General features: G+C 50.1%; 1 protein-coding gene, 1 long non-coding RNA gene and 1 pseudogene across 4 annotated transcripts in view; 1 reads left to right on the top strand and 2 right to left on the bottom strand.

Annotated features, from left to right (window-relative positions):
- SLC6A11 (solute carrier family 6 member 11) overlaps nt 1-18,454 on the top strand; it is a 127,052-nt gene that overhangs the window by 24,608 nt on the left and 83,990 nt on the right. For all 3 annotated transcript variants that reach the window (XM_070463337.1, XM_020872554.2, XM_070463336.1), the window contains exon 5: nt 2,360-2,492. In XM_070463337.1, coding sequence (XP_070319438.1) covers nt 2,360-2,492 — 133 coding nt within the window. The remainder of the gene's footprint in view (nt 1-2,359; nt 2,493-18,454) is intronic.
- Nucleotides 13,927-17,095, bottom strand: LOC139033770 (uncharacterized). Its single transcript, XR_011486240.1, has 3 exons — nt 16,982-17,095; nt 15,312-16,477; nt 13,927-15,127 (listed from the first exon to the last, which is right to left on the bottom strand). It is a non-coding gene; the product is annotated as an uncharacterized lncRNA (long non-coding RNA).
- LOC139033792 (U2 spliceosomal RNA) lies at nt 18,058-18,188 on the bottom strand (annotated as a pseudogene).

Genomic DNA, 18,454 nt, shown 5'->3' with positions numbered 1-18,454 from the left:
TATAAGAATGTGCTCAGTTGCTCAGTTATATCCGACTTTTTGTGACCCCGTGCACCATAGCCTGCCAGGCTTCTCTGTCCATGGGATTTCCCAGGCAAGAATACTGGAGCGGGTTGTCATTTCCTTCTCCAGGGTGTTGTAAGAATAGATATTCCTAAAAGTTTCATTTACAGCCCCTCACTTTAAAATGAATTAAAGCCAAAGACTGCTAAGACATGAGAAACAAAGAATCCTTATAACAAAGCAGCTGTCTCCTTTCTTTCTCAACTTGCACTTCTTTTTGCCCAGCTCCTCCTAGTACAGGGAAAGAGCTGCACCATGGATACTTCTTTATCCTCAGTATAAATGTAGTGCCTGGCACCTAGTATGTGCTCAATAAATGTGTATTTAAGTAGATGTTCTCCTTTCTGGCTATCAGTCTAGCGAGAGCTGGCTTCCTTGAGAGTAAATCCCTGACTGCATGCAGCCCAATCTTGTCTGGGGGCCTGCCTGATTTCTCCAGCAGGGTTTGGGGCTGGAGGGAGCCTGCAGACCAGCGCTAATTGTTGTCATTGAGTAATTAATGCAGAATCAGGCCCCAAGTGGATTCCCAGGGAGATAGACACTGAGGGACGCTTTCATGCTTGGTGGGATGGGAGCTGCTTTTCTCAGAGGACGTTCCCAGAGCACCCAGGTGACTGGCGTGGTCCAGTGGGATGACTTGGCAGCCAGAATGGGGTTCATGGAATGAGTGTGGAGGGGGCTTGTGTTCCTGCCACGGTCCTGCACAATATGGAGCGTGGCAAGTCTGACTCTGGAGAAACACAAGCCCCAGGATGTGCTGTGAGAGACAGGCCTGTGTCAGCTCTGAAGGACAGATGAGTCCCAAATGAGGCTGTGGCTGGATGCATTCTGTGGCCTGGGCCCCCTGGACACCCCTGCCCCTTGGCCTGCTGTTCAGGACTCCCAGTGAGGCTTCCTCTGTGTATCTGCCCTGCTTTTCCCTTCTGGTCTCTGGGCCCCCATGTTCCCCAAGTACCCCAGGCTCTATTTTCTGGCCATTGCTCGTGCTTGTCCCTGGACCTGAAACTATCTCTACCCACTCCCTCTTCTGGCTAACCTCCGTCATCCTTCAAACTCTAGCTCAAATATCACTTCTTCCACAAAGCTTTCTCTGAGCCCCATGGCAGTCAGGATAGTCTGGGTTGTGCTGCAGTAACAAAGATCTTAGTAGCTTGAAGAAATTGAGTTCTGTTTTTTTGTGTGTGTGTGAATGATTGATTATTTAAATTCTACAGTGCTTTACAACTTTGAAAAGTTTCACACACATGACTTTATATATTCCCGTGTGTGTTAGTCGCTCAGTCATATCTGACTCTTTTGCAATTCCAGGGACTGTGCATCCCACCAGGCTCCTCTGTCCATGGAGTTTCCCAGGCAAGAATACTGGAGTGGGTAGCCATTCCCTTCTGCAAGGGATCTTCTCAACCCAGGGATTGAACCTGTGTCTCCTGCATTGCAGGAAGACTCTTTACCATCTGAGCCACCAAGGAAGTCCCGTAATAACCCCGTAACAATTTTTTTTAAAGAAGCTCCTACCCTATATTGTCCCTTCCCCCTTTCCTTCTCCCCACTGGTAACTACTGGCTTGTTCTCTGTACCTGTGAGTCCGCTGCTCTTTGGTTTTATGTACTAGTTGGCTGTATTTTTAGATTCCTCGTACAAGTAACATCATCCAGCATTTGTCTTTCAGCAGAGTTTCCTTCTTGCTCATAGAGCAGTTCTGACCTAGGGTGGCCAGAGGGCTCACGTATCCTCTGATGAACTAGAGCCTCTAGAGGGCCACCTGAACACATGCTTCTGTTAGGACAGCAACACTCACGTGAAGGAACAGGGCAGACCACACCGCCTGGCTCTGAATGCCGCCATCTGAAGGGCCGTGTGTGCCATTGGCCCCAGCAAGTCCTCTGGCCAGAGCTGAGCTCAGCAGGAACATGTCATCACCCCTCACCCCTTAGGGAGGGACCTAGAGTGTTTGTGGACAGTCCTGCCATCTCCCGAGATCCCTGAAGTAGGTTCAGTGCTTCCCCTGGACGTCCTCCACATAGCTCTTCCTGTGCTGTTCCATACGCCATCTCTGAGCCCCGATCCGATCCCATTCACGCCACAGGGCGAATCCAGGACGGCTGGGGGCTGGGTCTCGCTCCTTTCTGAGACCCCCACACCTGGCCCTGGTATGACTCAGAGAAGATGCTTGGTGAATGGGGGGCGCATGGCTGAGTGACCTGACCCTGCCCCTCTGCGGCACTAGCCCCCGCCCACGGTGGGGTCCGTGTGGGCCATCTCCAGCCCCCATGACTCTGGGCCCTCCGTTTTGCAGGCGCCGGGTCCTGGCCATCTCGGATGGGATCGAGCACATTGGGGACCTTCGCTGGGAGCTGGCCTTGTGTCTGCTGGCGGCCTGGACCATCTGTTACTTCTGCATCTGGAAGGGGACCAAGTCCACGGGAAAGGTAAGAGATGGATCTTCAGCTCGCTGCAGGAGGGGAGGGGGCGAGTGGTCCTCGTCCAAGCTCACAGGTGACCCGGAGAGCGCCAGGGGCATCACGTTACAAAGGCCAGCTCCTGAACTGGGAGCTAGGAGCAGCATTATGCAGCACTCTGGAGTCCAGAGTTGAAATCCCCTGTCCACCAGCTGTGTGGCACACGCCTCAGGGTTGTCCACTTCCACCTTCTGTGCCTCGGCTTGCTCACCTGTGAAATAGCAAAGCCTCATCCTATTTTATTCCTGGGTTGAGAGTCCTATACGGGAAGGAGAGTTGAAGTGCTTTAGAAACCAGGGAGTGCTAAACTGCGACCATGGAGTATTTTGTGATAAAGACCTGGGCTCCAGGCGTGTGCTCGGGCAGGTGGCACTGTCTGTCTCCACTGATGGGCCTGGGAATCTCACCCGCCTGCGGTCCGTGAGGGGAAGGGCAGCCGCCTCCATCCTTCTGTGCTGTCTGTACCACGTGGCCTCCAGTGCCTCGCTGTTGTTTGTCTGTCGTTTATTTGATCAGTCATGTCTGATTCTTCACGACTCCATGGATGTAGCCCACCAGGTTCCTCTGTCTGTGGGATTTCCCAGGCAAGAATACTGGAGTAGGTTGCTGTTCCCTTCTCCAGGGGATCTTCCTGACCCAGGGATCAAACCCGCATCTCCTGCATTGCAGGTGGTTTCTTTACAGCTGAGCCACCAGGGACCATAGGAGAAGAAATACGGGAGCAGACAGCAGGCTCTGAGCTGCCCTGGCCTGAGTCACAGCGGCTCTTCCGCTCCCAACCCGCTGGCCAGAGCCTGAGACACGGCCTCACCAGCTGCCAGGGAGGCTTAGACGCGAGGGGAGCAGAGGGATATCTGATGGCTGCCGCCGTCTGTGCCACAAGGGCCACGTGCACAGCTCATGGCCAAGTCCAGCCCACTCATGTATTTTATTAAAAAAAGAAAAGAAGGGGAGGAGAATTACTTACCAACATATGGAGAACAGGTCATTTCATTTGAAATATGTGAAAAAACCAATAGGATTCTGCTGTCCCTTGGAAAGTTGAAAGACTGGGCACCTCTGGGCTTGGGTACCTGCCTGACAGCGTTGGGCTGAGCTGAGCAGCGGCCACCTGCTTCTACAGGGACTCGGCTGGCCACAGTCCACAGTCCTGTGGCTGAGTGTCAGTGCTGTGAACAGCGTCAGTTGCTCAGTCGTGTCTGACTCCGTGTGATCCCATAGGTCATAGCCCACCAGACTCTTCTGTCCATGGAATTCTCCAGGCCAGAATACTGGAGTGGGTAGTCATTCCCCTTCTCCAGAGGATCTTCCTGACCCAGCGATCGAACCCAGGTCTCCCATACTGCAGGCACATTCTTTACCATTTGAGCCACCATTAGCTTCCTCATTTGTGGGAAAGAGGAAAATAGGGCTTTTAAAAAATGCCTGCGTCACCCTGACTGTGTCATAGTCCCTGACTGCCAGCTTCTGATAGGCAGTTACTTGTGAGCTTTACTCTTAAGTTATTGGTGGAGGCCGTGCATGGAGACAAAACCTCTGAGGAAGTAAAAACTTAATGATTCTGGGACCTTCTGCAAAAGATAGTCCCCTTGGCTCCCAGGGTGGTAGGTGGGATGAAGAACCAACTGCTAAAATGTGGGAGGGGGGCAGACCTGAGTGAGGGGACTTAGAAGAACACAGAAGAGACGTCAGCAAGCCTCATGTTATGAGCTATAAGGAGGCTGAGGATGTATTGGAAAGTAATCATGAATGTGCCTCAGGGACCAGGAAGTAGGACAGAGACTCTTGTGTCCCTTCAGACGAGATGATTTTGCCAATCTTCGCTTTCTCTGGCTTGTATCTTAAAGACAATAGAATTTTTTTTCTGTTTTTCCAAAATATAAAAATCATTGCATTATCAATCTACTTTTCAGACTATATACATCCTGCTCCCATGCACCATCCCCCCCCCCACCCGCCCCCAGCCACTGCCTTTTTTGGCTAAAAAAGAGGAGACAGATGCAGGGGGTGAGAACCAGGATCTAGAACCAGAGTCCACATCCCAGGTCTGTCTCTCACTGACTGAGACCTGGGGTGAATCACTTACTATCTCTGAGCCTGTTTCCTCTTCGGTCAAATAGGGATTGATAAGTGAGCACGTCTCATGGGGTGGTTGCAAGACTGAAATGCACTGCTGCACATTTTAACACTTAGCAGAATGGAGAACTGATCGTAAGTGTGAGAACAGATGGTGATTTTTAAAAATCTTGTTGTCAAACTTATTCATCCAAGAAGTGGTTTCTGAGTATCTGCTGGATACCTGGCATTATTCAGTGGGTCTCTAAGATGAATGAAACACAGCCCCTGCCCTCCGCAGATGATCTGTATGACAGCGCTCTGTGAACTGTCTGAAACAGGGAGGAGCGCGGTCATGCTTGGTGCTCTTGTTGCTTCTTCTACGATGACCAGCTTTCCGGGTGTTCACGCGGGGCCGGTGGGGCCTGGCTGGGTGGCAGTTGTTCAAGGCTGTGGGGAGGACAGTGCAGATGAGGTTTTGGTGGGTGCATGTGTGTGGGCTGTCCACGTGAATGTGTGGCCTTGGGCTCTTGGGCCTGGGTGTGGACCATGACAGGAGGAAGTGCAGTCCCAAGGCGGGACCGCTTGCCACTGGCGGGCCCATCAAGCCTGAGTGTCAGAGGGTCCTAAGGCAGGGACCCCGTATCAAGGAAGGACCAGCAGGCTCCATGCTGAGAGATTTCAGAAGAGGTTTGGGGGGAGGCAGGATGATGGTTCCTGAGTGCTTCAGAAGCCCATTCCATTCAGACCTTGAAACAACTGCATGAGACACAGGGGCCGGCATTATCTCCATTGTACAGGTGAGGAAACTGAGGCTTTGTGGGGTTCCATGACCTACACGGGCACTCGAGAACACTCAGGTGGGGAGGCGGAGGGCTGGGATGAACCCCACGCCTTGGTGACTGCATAGCCCAGGCCCCTGGGTGAGTGCACCATCAATCCTGTCCTGTGACTTGAGGACAGTGACAGTTTCCTTACAGGTGGCTTATGAAGAGGCTGTTAAGAGCACGTAGGAGGTGCTCCGTGATGGTTGGATGCAGCTAAAGGGTCCTATTAAGGGAAATGCTGAAGTCACGAGAGCAACTAAGTCCTTTCCTTAAGACTGGGTTTCATGGGCTCTTCTCCATGTTCCATGTCCAAGACCAGGGTGAGTGTCCAGGATGAGCAGTGGTTTTCAGGACCTACAAGGCTCCTTGGAGACTATCTGGTCCATCCACAGCCATATTTCATGGATGAGGAAACCAAGGTTCAGAGAGTAGAAGGGACTTGTTCACAGTCACATGGTGAGGAAATGTCAGGTCAGGACCTGCTCTGGTGGCCCAGCTCCCTTGTTGTTCAGTCGCTCAGTTGTGTCCGACTCTTTGTGACCCCATGGACTTCAGCATGCCAGGCTTCCTTGTCCTTCACCATCTCCCAGAGCTTGCTCAAACTCATGTTCATCAAGTCGGTGATGCCATCCAACCATCTCATCCTCTGTCACCCACTTCTCCTTCTGCCCTTAATCTTTCCTTCCCAGCATGAGGGACTTCCCTGGCTGCTTATAAATGACAAGGTTCTGGAGGTCACATCTGACGGTTTGAGTAGACTAGGAGACCCCAGATCAGCATGTGGGCTCTAGGGCCTGATGCTTTTATTTATTTATTTATTTTACTGTTTATTATTCACCTTACCTTGGATGTGAGCCCAGTGTCCAAAGGCTTTTCAGATTTTATATAAAAACAGTTAAAAATAAACACAGGTCATCTGAGTCTTCCTGAGTGGGCAGAGGTCACCCCTGCCACCTGCCTGCAGGACTCTGGCCAGAGTCGCCCTGAGGGGTCAGTTTAAGGAAGCGGGAGGGACTCCATCTTCCTGCTGTTGTCCAGGAGCTGGCATTTCCTCTTCACCCCTAGTTCCAGCCTGCTATCCATACCTAGGACTCAGGAGAAATTTCTGAAATTTCATCAAGTTGAGGAAAAGTTCCTGGCTCCATCCCGTCTCCAAGGCAAAAACTGTAACCCCGACTTTAACTCAGTTGAGAGCACAACCTTGCTCAGGAGTGGATGCACATGCTGTAGGTTCAGCCTCTTGGCAGGTGCTTCTATAAGTATGGATTTGGGATCAGGGCTTCCTTGGTGGCTCAGATGGCAAAGAATCCACCTGCAATGCCGGAGACCCAGGTTCAACCTCTGGGTCGGGAAGATCTTCTGGCAGAGGGTGTGGTGACCCACTCTAGTATTCTTGCCTGGAGAACCCCATGCACAGAGGAGCCTGGTGGGCTACAGTCCATGGGGTCACAAAGAGTCAGACACAGCTGATAGACTAACACTTTGTCTTTTCACTTCACAAATAAGTAGATCCCAGATGAGGCTATGGCAGGGCCACAGGTGGGGCTGACAGTGCTCTCCGTTGGACTGCGGGGCGGTATGTGGGCCCCGAGGCTGTGTGGGCATCGGTGTCCCCCACCCCACGAAGGAGAATCAGTGCACGTGACCTTCAGCTCCATTTCCTCCCATGCCTTCCTCAGCACTTTCCATCCTTCTGATGTCACAGACCCACATTCAAGGTCTCCCAGGGTCTGAGTGAGCAACCTGCACACTCAGAAGAGGCTGCTCTGGCTGGAGAGGTGGTCTCGGGGTTCCAGCTTCAGTGCAGAGCAAGTGGTACACGACTGCTGCTTGGTAGACTTTGTGGAAAGGGTGAGTCCCGCCTGTGCGGGGGCTCCCTGGGAGGTGCCAGGATGCACCCGGGAGGATGGTGGACAGTCTTGCCCCCGCAGAGCATGCAGTCCAGACTGGGTGCAGGGGACACCGACAGATGAGCAATTATGACTCTGTGTAGTAGCGCTCACATTAAGCGGTAGAACTAGAGAATCAGGTCCTGTGAACAGGGGGATTCTAATGGCAGAGACCCAGCTCTGAAATGTTAGAATACAGCTTGTCTGAGCTGGGAGGGTTTAAGTCCAAACCCTACTGTACAAGTAAGGAGGTGGAGGCCCAGAGAGGTCGTGAAATTTGCCTGAGGTCACCCCACTTGGAAGGAGCTGAGCTGGAATTCAGTTCTGGGTCTCTCTGCTTTCCCTAAGCCTGGTCCTCAGCTGTTCTGATACCTTCAGCTGGGGGCTTATGTCCAGCTTCAAAGACAACATGTAGGTCCGATTTCTGAGCTTGTGGCAAGGGCTTAGTAAGCCATTTATTTTCTTGCCCTGGTTTTATTTATTTTTTTTATAGTTAAATTTTTTTTTTTTTTAGTTGGAAGCTAATTACAATATTGTAGTGGTTTTTGTCATACATTGACAAGAATCAGCCATGGTTTTACATGTATTCCCCATCCTGATCCCCCCTCCCACCTCCCTCTCCGCCCGATCCCTCTGGGTCTTCCCAGTGCACCAGGTCCGAGCACTTGTCTCATTCTTGCCCTGGTTTTAGTTCCACACAGTTATTCATCCCCTGTCTCTAGACGGTATTGAAAATTCCCAGAAGTCTGGATTAACAAAATAAATAAGAACATTTCTCAATTGTATATTAAATCCTAAGTAGATATAGGATTCTGAAACACTTGGTTTCTTTAGGAAGAAACTTCCAAGCTGTTAATAAGTTGTCATTTTCTGGATGATAAACATTTTCAATCAGGATAATTGAAATCAAGTGGCTAAGACATGGAGACATCTTTGTGATTTTCCTGTGTTCTTGGATTTTTGTTTTGCTTTTGGAGATTTTCTTCTTTTAGAGCAGTTTTAGGTTCACAGCAGAGTGAAGCAGGAAGTTCAGGGATTTCTCATCTACTCCCTGCCCCCACACTGTGTTACCTCCCCCATTATCAACAACCCCCACCAGAGTGGTACATTGGTTAAAACTGATGAGCCTACACAGACATATCATATTCTCCCAAAGTCTGTAATTTATATTAGGGCTCACTTTTGGTAGTGTACATTCTGTGAGTTTGGGCAGATGTGTGTCCTGGTGGGCTACCGTCCATGGGGGTCGTGAAATGTCACACACGACTGAGCAGCTAGGCACACACATAATGTTTAATGCCGGAATCCCTCGTGGGTCAGACAGGGAAGACTCTGCCTGCAGTGCAGGAGACCCTGGTTTGATCCCTGGGTGGGGAAGATCCCCTGGAGAAGGGAATGGCAACCCACTCCAGTATTCTTGTCTGGAGAATTCCATGGACAGAGGAGCCTGGCAGGCTACAGTCCATGGGATTGCAAAGAGTTGGACACGACTGAGTGACTAACACTTTCACTTTCATAACGTATAATGATATGGATCCAATATTAAAGTCTCATACAAAGCAGTTCTACCACCCTAAGAATCTGTGCGCTTCCTGTTCATCTCCCCCCGCTTTCCCCATCCCTGGCAACCATCAAAACAGAATCTTTTTGCTGTCTGCATACTTCTGACTTTTCCAGAATGCTGTGTCATTGGAATGATATTGTTTGTAGCTCTTTTAAGCTACTTCTTTCACTTAGCAAGGTGCCTTTAAGTTTCCTCCATGTCTTTTTATGTCTTGATAGCTCATGTCTTTTTATCACTGACTAATAATATTCCGTTGACTGGGATGTGTACAACATTCACCTGTGGATGGACATCTTGAGTACTTCCAAGTTTGACAACTAGGAATAAAGCTTCTATGAACATTTGTGTATAAGCATTTGTATAGGCATTAAGTTTTCAACTCTTTGGGTAAATACCAAGGAGCTTGACTGCTGGTTCTTATGATAAGAGTATGTTTAGTTTTATATGAAACTGCTGGACTATCTTCCACAGCAGCTGTGCCATTTTACGTTCCCACCTTCAGTGTAAGAGAGTCGCTGTTGCTCTACATTCTTGCCAGGGTTTGGTATCATCAGTGTTTTGGATTTGAGCTGTCCTACATCCTGATCGGTATGTGGGGTCTCCCTGGTGGCTCAGTGGTAAAGAATCCACCTGCAAAGCAGGAGACTTGGGTTTGATCCCTGGTTCAGGAAGATTCCCTGGAAAAGGAAAAGGCAACCCACTCCAGTATTCTTGCCTGGGAAATCCCATGGACAGAGGAGCCTGGCGGGCTACAGTCCATGGGGTCGCAAAGAATTGGACATGACTCAGCAACTAAACAACAACAATAGATATGTAATGATATCTCCTGATTATAGTAACTTGCATTTCCCTATCACAGGTAATGTGGAACATCTTCCCATATGCTTATTTACTATCTGTATATCTCTTTGGTGAGGTGTCCGTTGAAGGTTTTGACCCATTTCGTAATTGGTTGTTTGTTTTCTTATTGTCGAGCTCTAAGAGCTCTTTGTGTGTTTTGTATAACAGCAGTTTATCAGATGTGTCTTTTGCAGATATTTTCTCCTTGTCTGTGGCTTGCTTTCACATACTTTTGAAATTGCCTTTTGCGGCACAGAAATTTTTAATTTAATGGAGTCCAGCCTGTCAACTAGCTCCTTCCCAGTTTGTGCTTTTGGTGTTATATTTTATCTAAAAGTCTTTGCCATATGCAAAGTCTAGGTTTTCCCTAGATGACTTTGTTATAGTTGTGCATTTTGCATTTAGATCTATGACTCATTTGAGTAAATTTTTATAAGGGGTGTAAAGTATGTGTCTTGATTCATTTCTGCATATGAATGTCCATTTGTTGAAAAGTCTTTGCTTTTTACTCGTTTTTTGTCAACCAGATTCATCTTGCCCATCCCTGCCACCAGGTCCTCTCTATGGTCTCATAGGCCTGAAACCGCTAACTCATTTGGACAACTTCTCCTGTAACATCTCATCTAATCATTAACCAGGTCTACCTTATAATCACCCTAGAAAACAACCTGTATTCTCCATTTTTATTGTCCATCTATCCACTCACCCACCCACCTAGACATTTAACAATAGCTCCCCAGGTCTTCCAGAGAGAAAATTGCTCTTAGAACTTCCCATTTGCACAAACATATTGAAAGTGAAAGTCACTCAGTCTTGTCCGACTCTTTGCAACCCTGTGGACTGTACAGTCCGTGGGATTCTCCAGGCCAGAATACTGGAGTGGGTAGCCTTTCCCTTCTCCAGGGGATCTTCCCAACCCAGGGATCGAACCCAGGTCTCCCGCATTGCAGGCGGATTCTTTACCAACTGAGCTATCAGGGAAGCCCATTGTTGACATGCAAAATGACACAACCGAAATCCTTTATGCTCTACAAAACAATAATTCAAAATGAATTCCAGGTGTTCTTGTCTTTATTCCGTGTTGTCATACTACATCATGGAAACAGCGTTAGAGTAGGGTGATCCTAGTACCTGCTCTGCATGCTTGTTGAAGACTGAAGAGACTCGTCTTTACTGTGTGCCCTTCTCTTGTGGCTTTGCTAGGCCTTAGCCGGACCCACGGGTCAGTCAGCGTTGGTCTTTCACGGAATCTGACCCATGACCTGCTTTTGTAAATAAGGTTTTGTTGGAGCACAGCCACATCTATCTTTCTGCGTTGCCGTCAACTTCTTTTGTGCTGGCACAGTGGCAGAGTTGAGTAATTGCAATAGAGTATGTGGACCCACAAAGGCTAAAATATGCACTATCTGGCCCTTCACAGAAAAAGCTCTTGGATCTCTAATCTGTTAAACTAATTCATGAAAACTGTTTGCCACACAAAAAGAAACTAACATCAAAAATGTTGTCACCCAAACCATGGACCATTTGAGATATTGAAAAGCTACAGTGATGATTTGGGATGAAGAGCTTTTCCGAAGGATCCTTAAAAATCTCACCCCAGCCTTTCTAGCTCCCAAATGTGCTGGGTTTTTGTATCCAAATGCTCACTTGCAGTGAGTATTACTCACTGATTATTTTGTTAATCCACTAGTGCCTTATTGCTCACCTACTGTGTGCCACGTATGAGACTGAGGGGCTCCTTTTACGGGTGAGTGAGTCAGACTGTGAAGCTGATTGTCAGATGAAGAATGAGCAGTTATAGGGATATTGTGAGTAGAGAATAGGGGCTGGAGGGGGAAGAATGAGGGAAGGAGATCTCCTTGGGGTGAGGAGGGTAAAGGGAAGCATTACTGAGACCCCCATCTGTGATGAGAAAGATGGGAAGGGAGTATTCAGGTGAGCAGCACAGATGAAATTGTCAAGTGGGGGTAGGACCTGGTGAATTGGAGAGGTGACACAAAACTGGGGCCAGATGGAGTGGATGGTGGCATGTGATGGGGCAGGGCTCAGACCTTGCAGCTGTGCTGAGCGGTTGGGGATTTTATTCTACGGGCAGTGGAGAACCACAGGAAGATCTTAAGCAAGGGTGACATGATCTGACTTTCATCCTTAAAAACTGGCTCTGGCTACTCATTGTGAATGGGTGGCCGGGGGCGGGGGGAGGGGGGGTCGGGGCACGGAATGTAGAGGTTAGGGAACCCAGTTAGTGGGTGACCAGCGTGGAGGTGCAGTGCATGAAGAGAGGTGGTCCAATCAGAGACACCTTCCGGTGTGGCATCATCGTTTTGCAGAACCTGATGGTGCACCGGAGTTTGAGACCTTTCTCTTTTTTGACCTTTTTAAAAAAATGTATCTGTTTATGGCTGCGCTGGGGCTTCGTTGCTGCTCGTGGGCTTTCTTTCGTTGCAGGGAGCGTGAGCTACACTCCAGTTGCAGGGCACAGGCTTCTCACAGTGGTGGCTTTTCTTGCAGTGGAGCCCAGACTCTAGAGCACATGGGCTTCCATAGTTGCTGCACGCAGACCCGGTGGTTGTGGCTTATGGGCTTAGTTGTCCCCCAGCATGTGGGATCTTCCTGGACCAGGGATCGAACTGGTGTTTCCTGCATTGCAAGGTGGATTCTTAACCACAGGACCACCAGGGAAGCCCTCTTTTTTGGCTTTTGAATGGGGTGGCTGGCCCAGCTCTTGCCTGGATGCTTTGCGCTCTGCAGGCAGCCCTCCCTGCCCACCAGATAGTCAGGTGCCCCCTCCTGCTTCCCCCACACACACCCCCCCCAGGCTGGCTCCTGTTCTCTGCTCTGTCTTCCTGAGTGTTCCTCCTGCTGTCCTCCTCTGGAGGATGATTTATGGATTTTTCCCCCTCGTTTCCTGGTCTCCAGGAGCAGTGGTTGGGAGGGGAGGGTGCAACAAAAACAATTCTGGCCCCCTCCCCCCTCCTCCTGCTGCCACTTTAAAGGAAGCTGCAGGATTAGCTGGGATTTTAAGAAGAATCCTGCCTTTTCACTGCTTCGGGCCACTGTTTTTATTCTTTTCAGAGCTCCAGGACACCAAGGCAGGAAAAAAGAAAACACACACACAGACAGACACACTCACACAGAAACAGCTGCAAATAGCCTTGAATTGATTTTTTTTTTCCTTTTTCTTCCTTCATTCACCAACAAGTAGAGGAGTTGGAGGTGGTACAAGGACTCTTTTTTTTTCCCCTTTTATTAAAGTGTAGTTGACTTACAATATTAGTTTCAAGTGTACAACACAGTGGTTCAGTAATTTTATAGATTAAACTCCAGATGAAGTTATTTTGAAACATTGGCTCCGTTTCCTATGCTGTACTTACATCCTTGTAAATTATTTGTTTTATACCTAGTAGTTTGTACCTCTTAGTTCCTTTCATCTGTCTTCCTATTAGTAATCACTAGTTTGTTTTCTGTATCTGTGAGTCTGTTTCTGTTTTTGCATCTGTACAAAGACTCTTTTTTTTTTTAATTTCATTTGTTTGTTTATTTTTGGCTGTGCTGGGTCTTGGTTGCTGTGTGTGGGCTTTCTCTAGCTGCAGTGAGCTAGACCCGCTCTTTCGTTGTGACGCCAACTTCTCATTGCAGTGGCTCCTCGTGCTGCACACAGAGGCTTGGTGAGCTACAGCCCATGGGCTTGCAAAGAGTCAGACATGACTTAACGACTAAACCACAAGAAAAATTCTTGTTGCAGCGCCTAGGATCTAGGGTGTCCGGGCCTCAGTAGTTGCGATGCATTGGCTCAGTATTTGTGGCACAGGGGCTTAGTTGCTCCACAGCTTGTGGGGTCTTCCCAAACCAGGGATCAAACCCTTGTCCCCTGTGTTTCAAGGTGGACTCAACCACTGGACCACCAGGGAAGCCCTGTACAACAACTCTTAAACAGCCTGCCTCCTCTGCATGATGCTAATAGTAAAGAAGATGCTTAAGTGGCACTTTGACCTGGGCCATGTTGTAAGGCCCTTGCTACATTAACCCACTGAGCATTCCTTGGTGACTCAGACGGTAAAGAATCTGCCTGCAATGTGGAAGACCTGGGTTCGGTCCCTGGAGAAGGAAATGGCAAAGCCCACTCCAGTATTCTTACCTGGAGAATTCCGTGGACAGAGGAGCCTGGAGGGCTACAGTCCATGCAGTCGCAAAGAGTCAGACACAACTGAGTGACCGACACACACACAGATGAGAAAGGTGCAGTTGTTACCCCCATTTTGCAGATAAGAAGACAGAGGCTCACAGGGCTTAAGCTACTTGTACTAAGATCCTGGGAGAACAGATGCCTCCAGGATTGGGGAGGAGCAGGGTGGGGCCCCTTGGCAGGTGAGGGTGCCTGCTCCAGCCAGCTTACCCCTGACCTGCCAGATGGAGATGCAGGCTGGGGTGGGGAGGTATCAATAGCTCCTCCTTGAATGTGTGCCTTTCCCCACTCCCTCCACCCCACTACCACCAAGGCAGGCGGGAGCTGCCAGCAGGGGAGCCATCAGGAGCCCCACACAGAAAATTTATTCTTCAGGAGCACCCTGTAAAGTGGCTAATGGATTCAATGAGGCATAAAGCAGCAGCGAAGGGGGCAGGGGGAGTGGAAGGGAAAGATGTGTGAAAGGGAAGAGAACAGGCCCAGGAAAGGAACTGGGCAGTGCTGTCTCTGGGCCCTCAAGTGGCCTTTGTTGCAACCCAAAGCAGGCGGGGACGGCATTGGTGGTGGGGCTCTCCCAGCACCGGCCGCTGTCTGCATTCAGAGAGGAAACTAGAGCGTTCATGAGATGCATGCAGAGAGCCCCGCGGGGAGATCTCCTGCCCTCCCGCCCCGGGGCCCGAGGACACCCGAAGCCACTGCCGAGGGTCCTTTGTGTGGAGTTGGGAGCTCTCACACCGCTGGTCCAGGGAGAGCCGTCGGTTGTCACATGAAGTCAAAAGAGTTTAGCGTCTTGATTCAGCCCTTTCTTTGGCCTTGAATGACAGCGCTTCACCTTTAGCGGGAACCCTGGCAGCGAGGAGGGTTGGAAAGGAGGGAAGCTTTGCGACTGGGTAATACCGTCTTTATTGAAGCACAAAGGCCCCCCAAAAGTCCGAGTGGTTGCTGGTGGGAGGGGTCCTACAGGGCTGGCTGCCTCCTGAGAAAGCCCTCAGCACACAGAGGGGGGCTCGAGGGGACTGGGTGCCGTTAACCCTTCCAGAGCGCCCCGGGGAGCCCGGCCCCACCAGAGCCCATCCATGCACACCCATGTTGCTGGGAAATGAGCTGCCCTCCTGAGTGGCATCGGCGAGGAGTCCAGGCAGCTTTGAGCTCCACGTGAGACCAGGCATGACGCCATAGATTCAACCAGAAACGGGCAGAGGTATTTGTGGTGTGCCGCTTCAATCTTAGTGCCAGGCTGAGCACTGCAGGGGAAGTTTAAAAAATTGCTAGTTGGGACTTCCCTGGTGGTCCAGTGGTTAAGACTCTGCTTCTAGTGCAGGGGACACAGGTTTGATCCCTGCTTGGGCACCTAAGATCCCACATGCCACTTGGCATAGCCAAAAAAAAAAAAAGAGAGAGATAAATAAATAAAAATAAAAGACTTACTCACTGTGTACCCTGCCTTCAAAAATCGGGCAAAGAAGCCAAAGACAGAGCTGGCAATGGAGAACAGAGTGAGTCGACGTTTGGTGTCAGGAGTCCTGCCCCACCACGGGCCAGCAGCGTGGGTCAGTGCAGGCCACCACCAACCTCGCTGGCTGTTTACATCACTCCATTTCTCTCAGCCTCAGTTTCCCCTTCTTTCAAGGGTAGTGTAACAGGTGCGGTGATAGGTGGGGGGTACTGTGTCGGTGTCCCTAGAACCTTTGAACCACAGCCTCCCTGGGAGGTGCAAGACATGGGGTCAGCGTGTCCAGGAGGCTCCGGGCAGGTGACATGTGGGCTGGCTCTGACAGATGTGGCAGGAAAAGTGATGGGCAAAGACCCAAAGCGGCATTGGGGGAGCAGAGAGGGAAGGCATGAGCCTGCGCAGAGTGCAGGCTGGGCAGTGAAGCCGAGATCGGCCTGTTGCGGCGGCAGCAGTCAACTTCAGTGTTCTTGTCTCCCTCCAGGGGGCCTGCCGGTCCCCCTGCTCTGCACCCCTGTGACCACCTCTGTCAGTCAGCCTTCAGCCAGAGCAGCAGAACCAGAAGGAGATTCCGTACGAAGAGTTGGTGTGTTGTGAGGGTGGGCTGGGCAAGGCTAGCATTCAGACGGCGGGCTGCAGCTCTCTGTGACCACAGACGAACAGTGACCACAGGCGACCCTTCCTCATTAGAGAAACCTCGGTTCTGCTATTAAGGCCTTTCCATCAATTGCATCAGCCTACCCAGATCATGTAGAACAATCTCTTACTTAAAGTCAACTGATTTTGGACTTTATAAGACACCTTCAGAAAACTAAGATCTTGGCATTCAGTCCCATCACTTCATGGCAAATAGAAGGGGGAAAAAGTGGAAGCAGTGACAGATTTTATTTTCTTGGGCTCCAGAATCACTGCAATGGTGACTGCAGCCATGAAATTAAAAGATGCTTGCTCCTTGGAAGGAAAGCTATGACAAACCTAGACAGCATATTAAAAAGCAGAGACATCACTTTGCCGATCAGGGTCTGTATAGTCAAAGCTGTGACTTTTCCACGAGTCATGTACAGGTGTGAGAGTTGGACCATAAAGAAGGCTGAGCACTGAAGAATTGATGCTTTCCAGTTAAGACTCCTGAGAGTCCTTTGGCCTGCAAGGAGATCAAACCAGTCAATCCTAAAGGAAATCAGTCCTGAATATTCATTGGAAGGACTGATGCTAATGCTGACACCCCAATACTTTGGCCACCTGATGTGAAGAGCAACTCATTGGAAAAGACCCTGATGCTGGGAAAGATTAAAGGCAGGAGGAGAAGGGGGTGACAGAGGATGAGATGGTTGGATGGCATCACCGACTCAATGGAAATGAGTCTGAGCAGACTCTGGGAAGGACAGGGAAGCCTGACGTGTTGCAGTCCGTGGGGTCTCAAAGAGTTGCGTACGACTGAGCAACTGAACAACAACAAGCTCTTCCTTCCCTACCACCCTGCTTTCTCCTCCTCCTCCAGGAAGCCTTCTGGGGCCCCCACCCCCATCCTTCTCAACTCCTCTTCCCTCTGCTGATGGCTCTCGCCCACAGCAGCTTCCAGCTGTCCTGTGTCTGCCTCCCATTGTCTCGTGACTGCTGGGCTTATGAGTCCAGAGACGTTTCTTACCTCCTCCGGCAAATTTTTGTGAAACATTCCTGTGTACCATGTCCTATGCCCAGGACCACAGATATCAACTCTAAACAAGTTTAGAGGCTGGGCATGTAGGCAGAAAAGTAAACAGTTACAAAATGTCCCTGTGCTGGAGATGAATGCAGCCCCAGGAGGCAGTGGGATCCAAGCTGGCTGGGGAGGTGCAGATGGTTATTAATTATCCAAAGGCAGAGGAGAAAGGAGATTCTAGGTCAAAGAGCCCAGGTACAAAGGCCAAAAAGCTAGCTTACATGTTTCCCCCTCCCTATTTTCTTCTTTCCCTTCTCCTTCCTCTTTGTATCTGTTGACAGAGCATCCATCGCCTGATGGGCTGTTTAGTTGCTCAGCCATGTCTGACTCTTTGCAACCCCATGGACATGGGATTTCCCAGGCAAGAATACTGGAGTGGGTTGCCATTTCCTTCTTGAGGGGATCTTCCCAACCCAGGGATTAAACTCAGTTCCCATGCACTGGCAGGCGGATTCGTTACCACTGAGCCACCTGGGAAGCCCTGCATGACCAGGGCCCTTGTGCATTTTTCTGTGTCCAGGGTAACCCACATGGTAGATACTGGGAACCATCGCTTGTTAATTCAGTCAGCAAACAAATGTGTGTTTGCTCCTCACGTGGTAGGACCTGTTTGGTTGAGGTGAAAGTTCTGAAGCCTTTCCCGGCAGTCACACAGCCAAGCTCTCTCCCCTGACCTCCCCTGTGGGTCAGGAAACAGCAGAAGGAAAACCTGTCTTGGGGAGAGGGGTGGAAAATGAAGCAGGGTGAATGGGAATGTGCACAGTCCATGTGCAGCTGGAGGTTCGAGATCCTCTCTGGGGACGAGGATCAGCTGGAGGGCGATTGCAGAGGGCGATGGTGGGGGTGCAGGGAGATGGGCAGGGGGCCACAGAAGCTGAAGAATCACATGGCTCAGGTTCTAAATGTGGATCCTCCCCCCAGCTAAGGAAATGACATTGACTTTACAGAGCGCCAACCGTGTGCCTGACATTGGGCTCAATACTTCTGTTCATTGTCTAATTTAACTCCCCACAGATGGACAGGGGAGTATCAGCAAGTCCACTTTAAAAGTGAAGTCCTGGAGGGCTAAGTGATGTGCTCGGATAGATCACATGGCTAGCAGAGACACGATTTGATACTACACTTGATCTTAGCCAAAAGGCCAAGAAGCGATTGGAGACAAGATTTGAACCCAGGTCTACAAAGGGTCGCAAAGAGTCAGACACAACTGAGCAATGGAGCACGCATGCTGCCTAGGTGGCTCCCCAGTCAGGGTTCTCCCCACCAGTGAATGCAGAGCCTTCAGTAAGTGAGCCTCCACCTGACGCCAGCCTGAGTGTGCGCCACTTGCCCAGCACTGTTGGTGGGAGACGGGGAGGCAGGTGGGGGAGAGCAGAGCCAGGCGCAGAGCATGTGCGGCACAGCCCTGCCTCCAGCGTG

Source organism: Odocoileus virginianus, unplaced genomic scaffold (assembly GCF_023699985.2).
Source record: "Odocoileus virginianus isolate 20LAN1187 ecotype Illinois unplaced genomic scaffold, Ovbor_1.2 Unplaced_Contig_2, whole genome shotgun sequence".
NCBI lineage: Eukaryota > Metazoa > Chordata > Mammalia > Artiodactyla > Cervidae > Odocoileus > Odocoileus virginianus.
The sequence above is the reverse complement of the archived record's forward strand: the minus strand, read 5'-3'. Positions and strand labels throughout refer to the sequence as shown.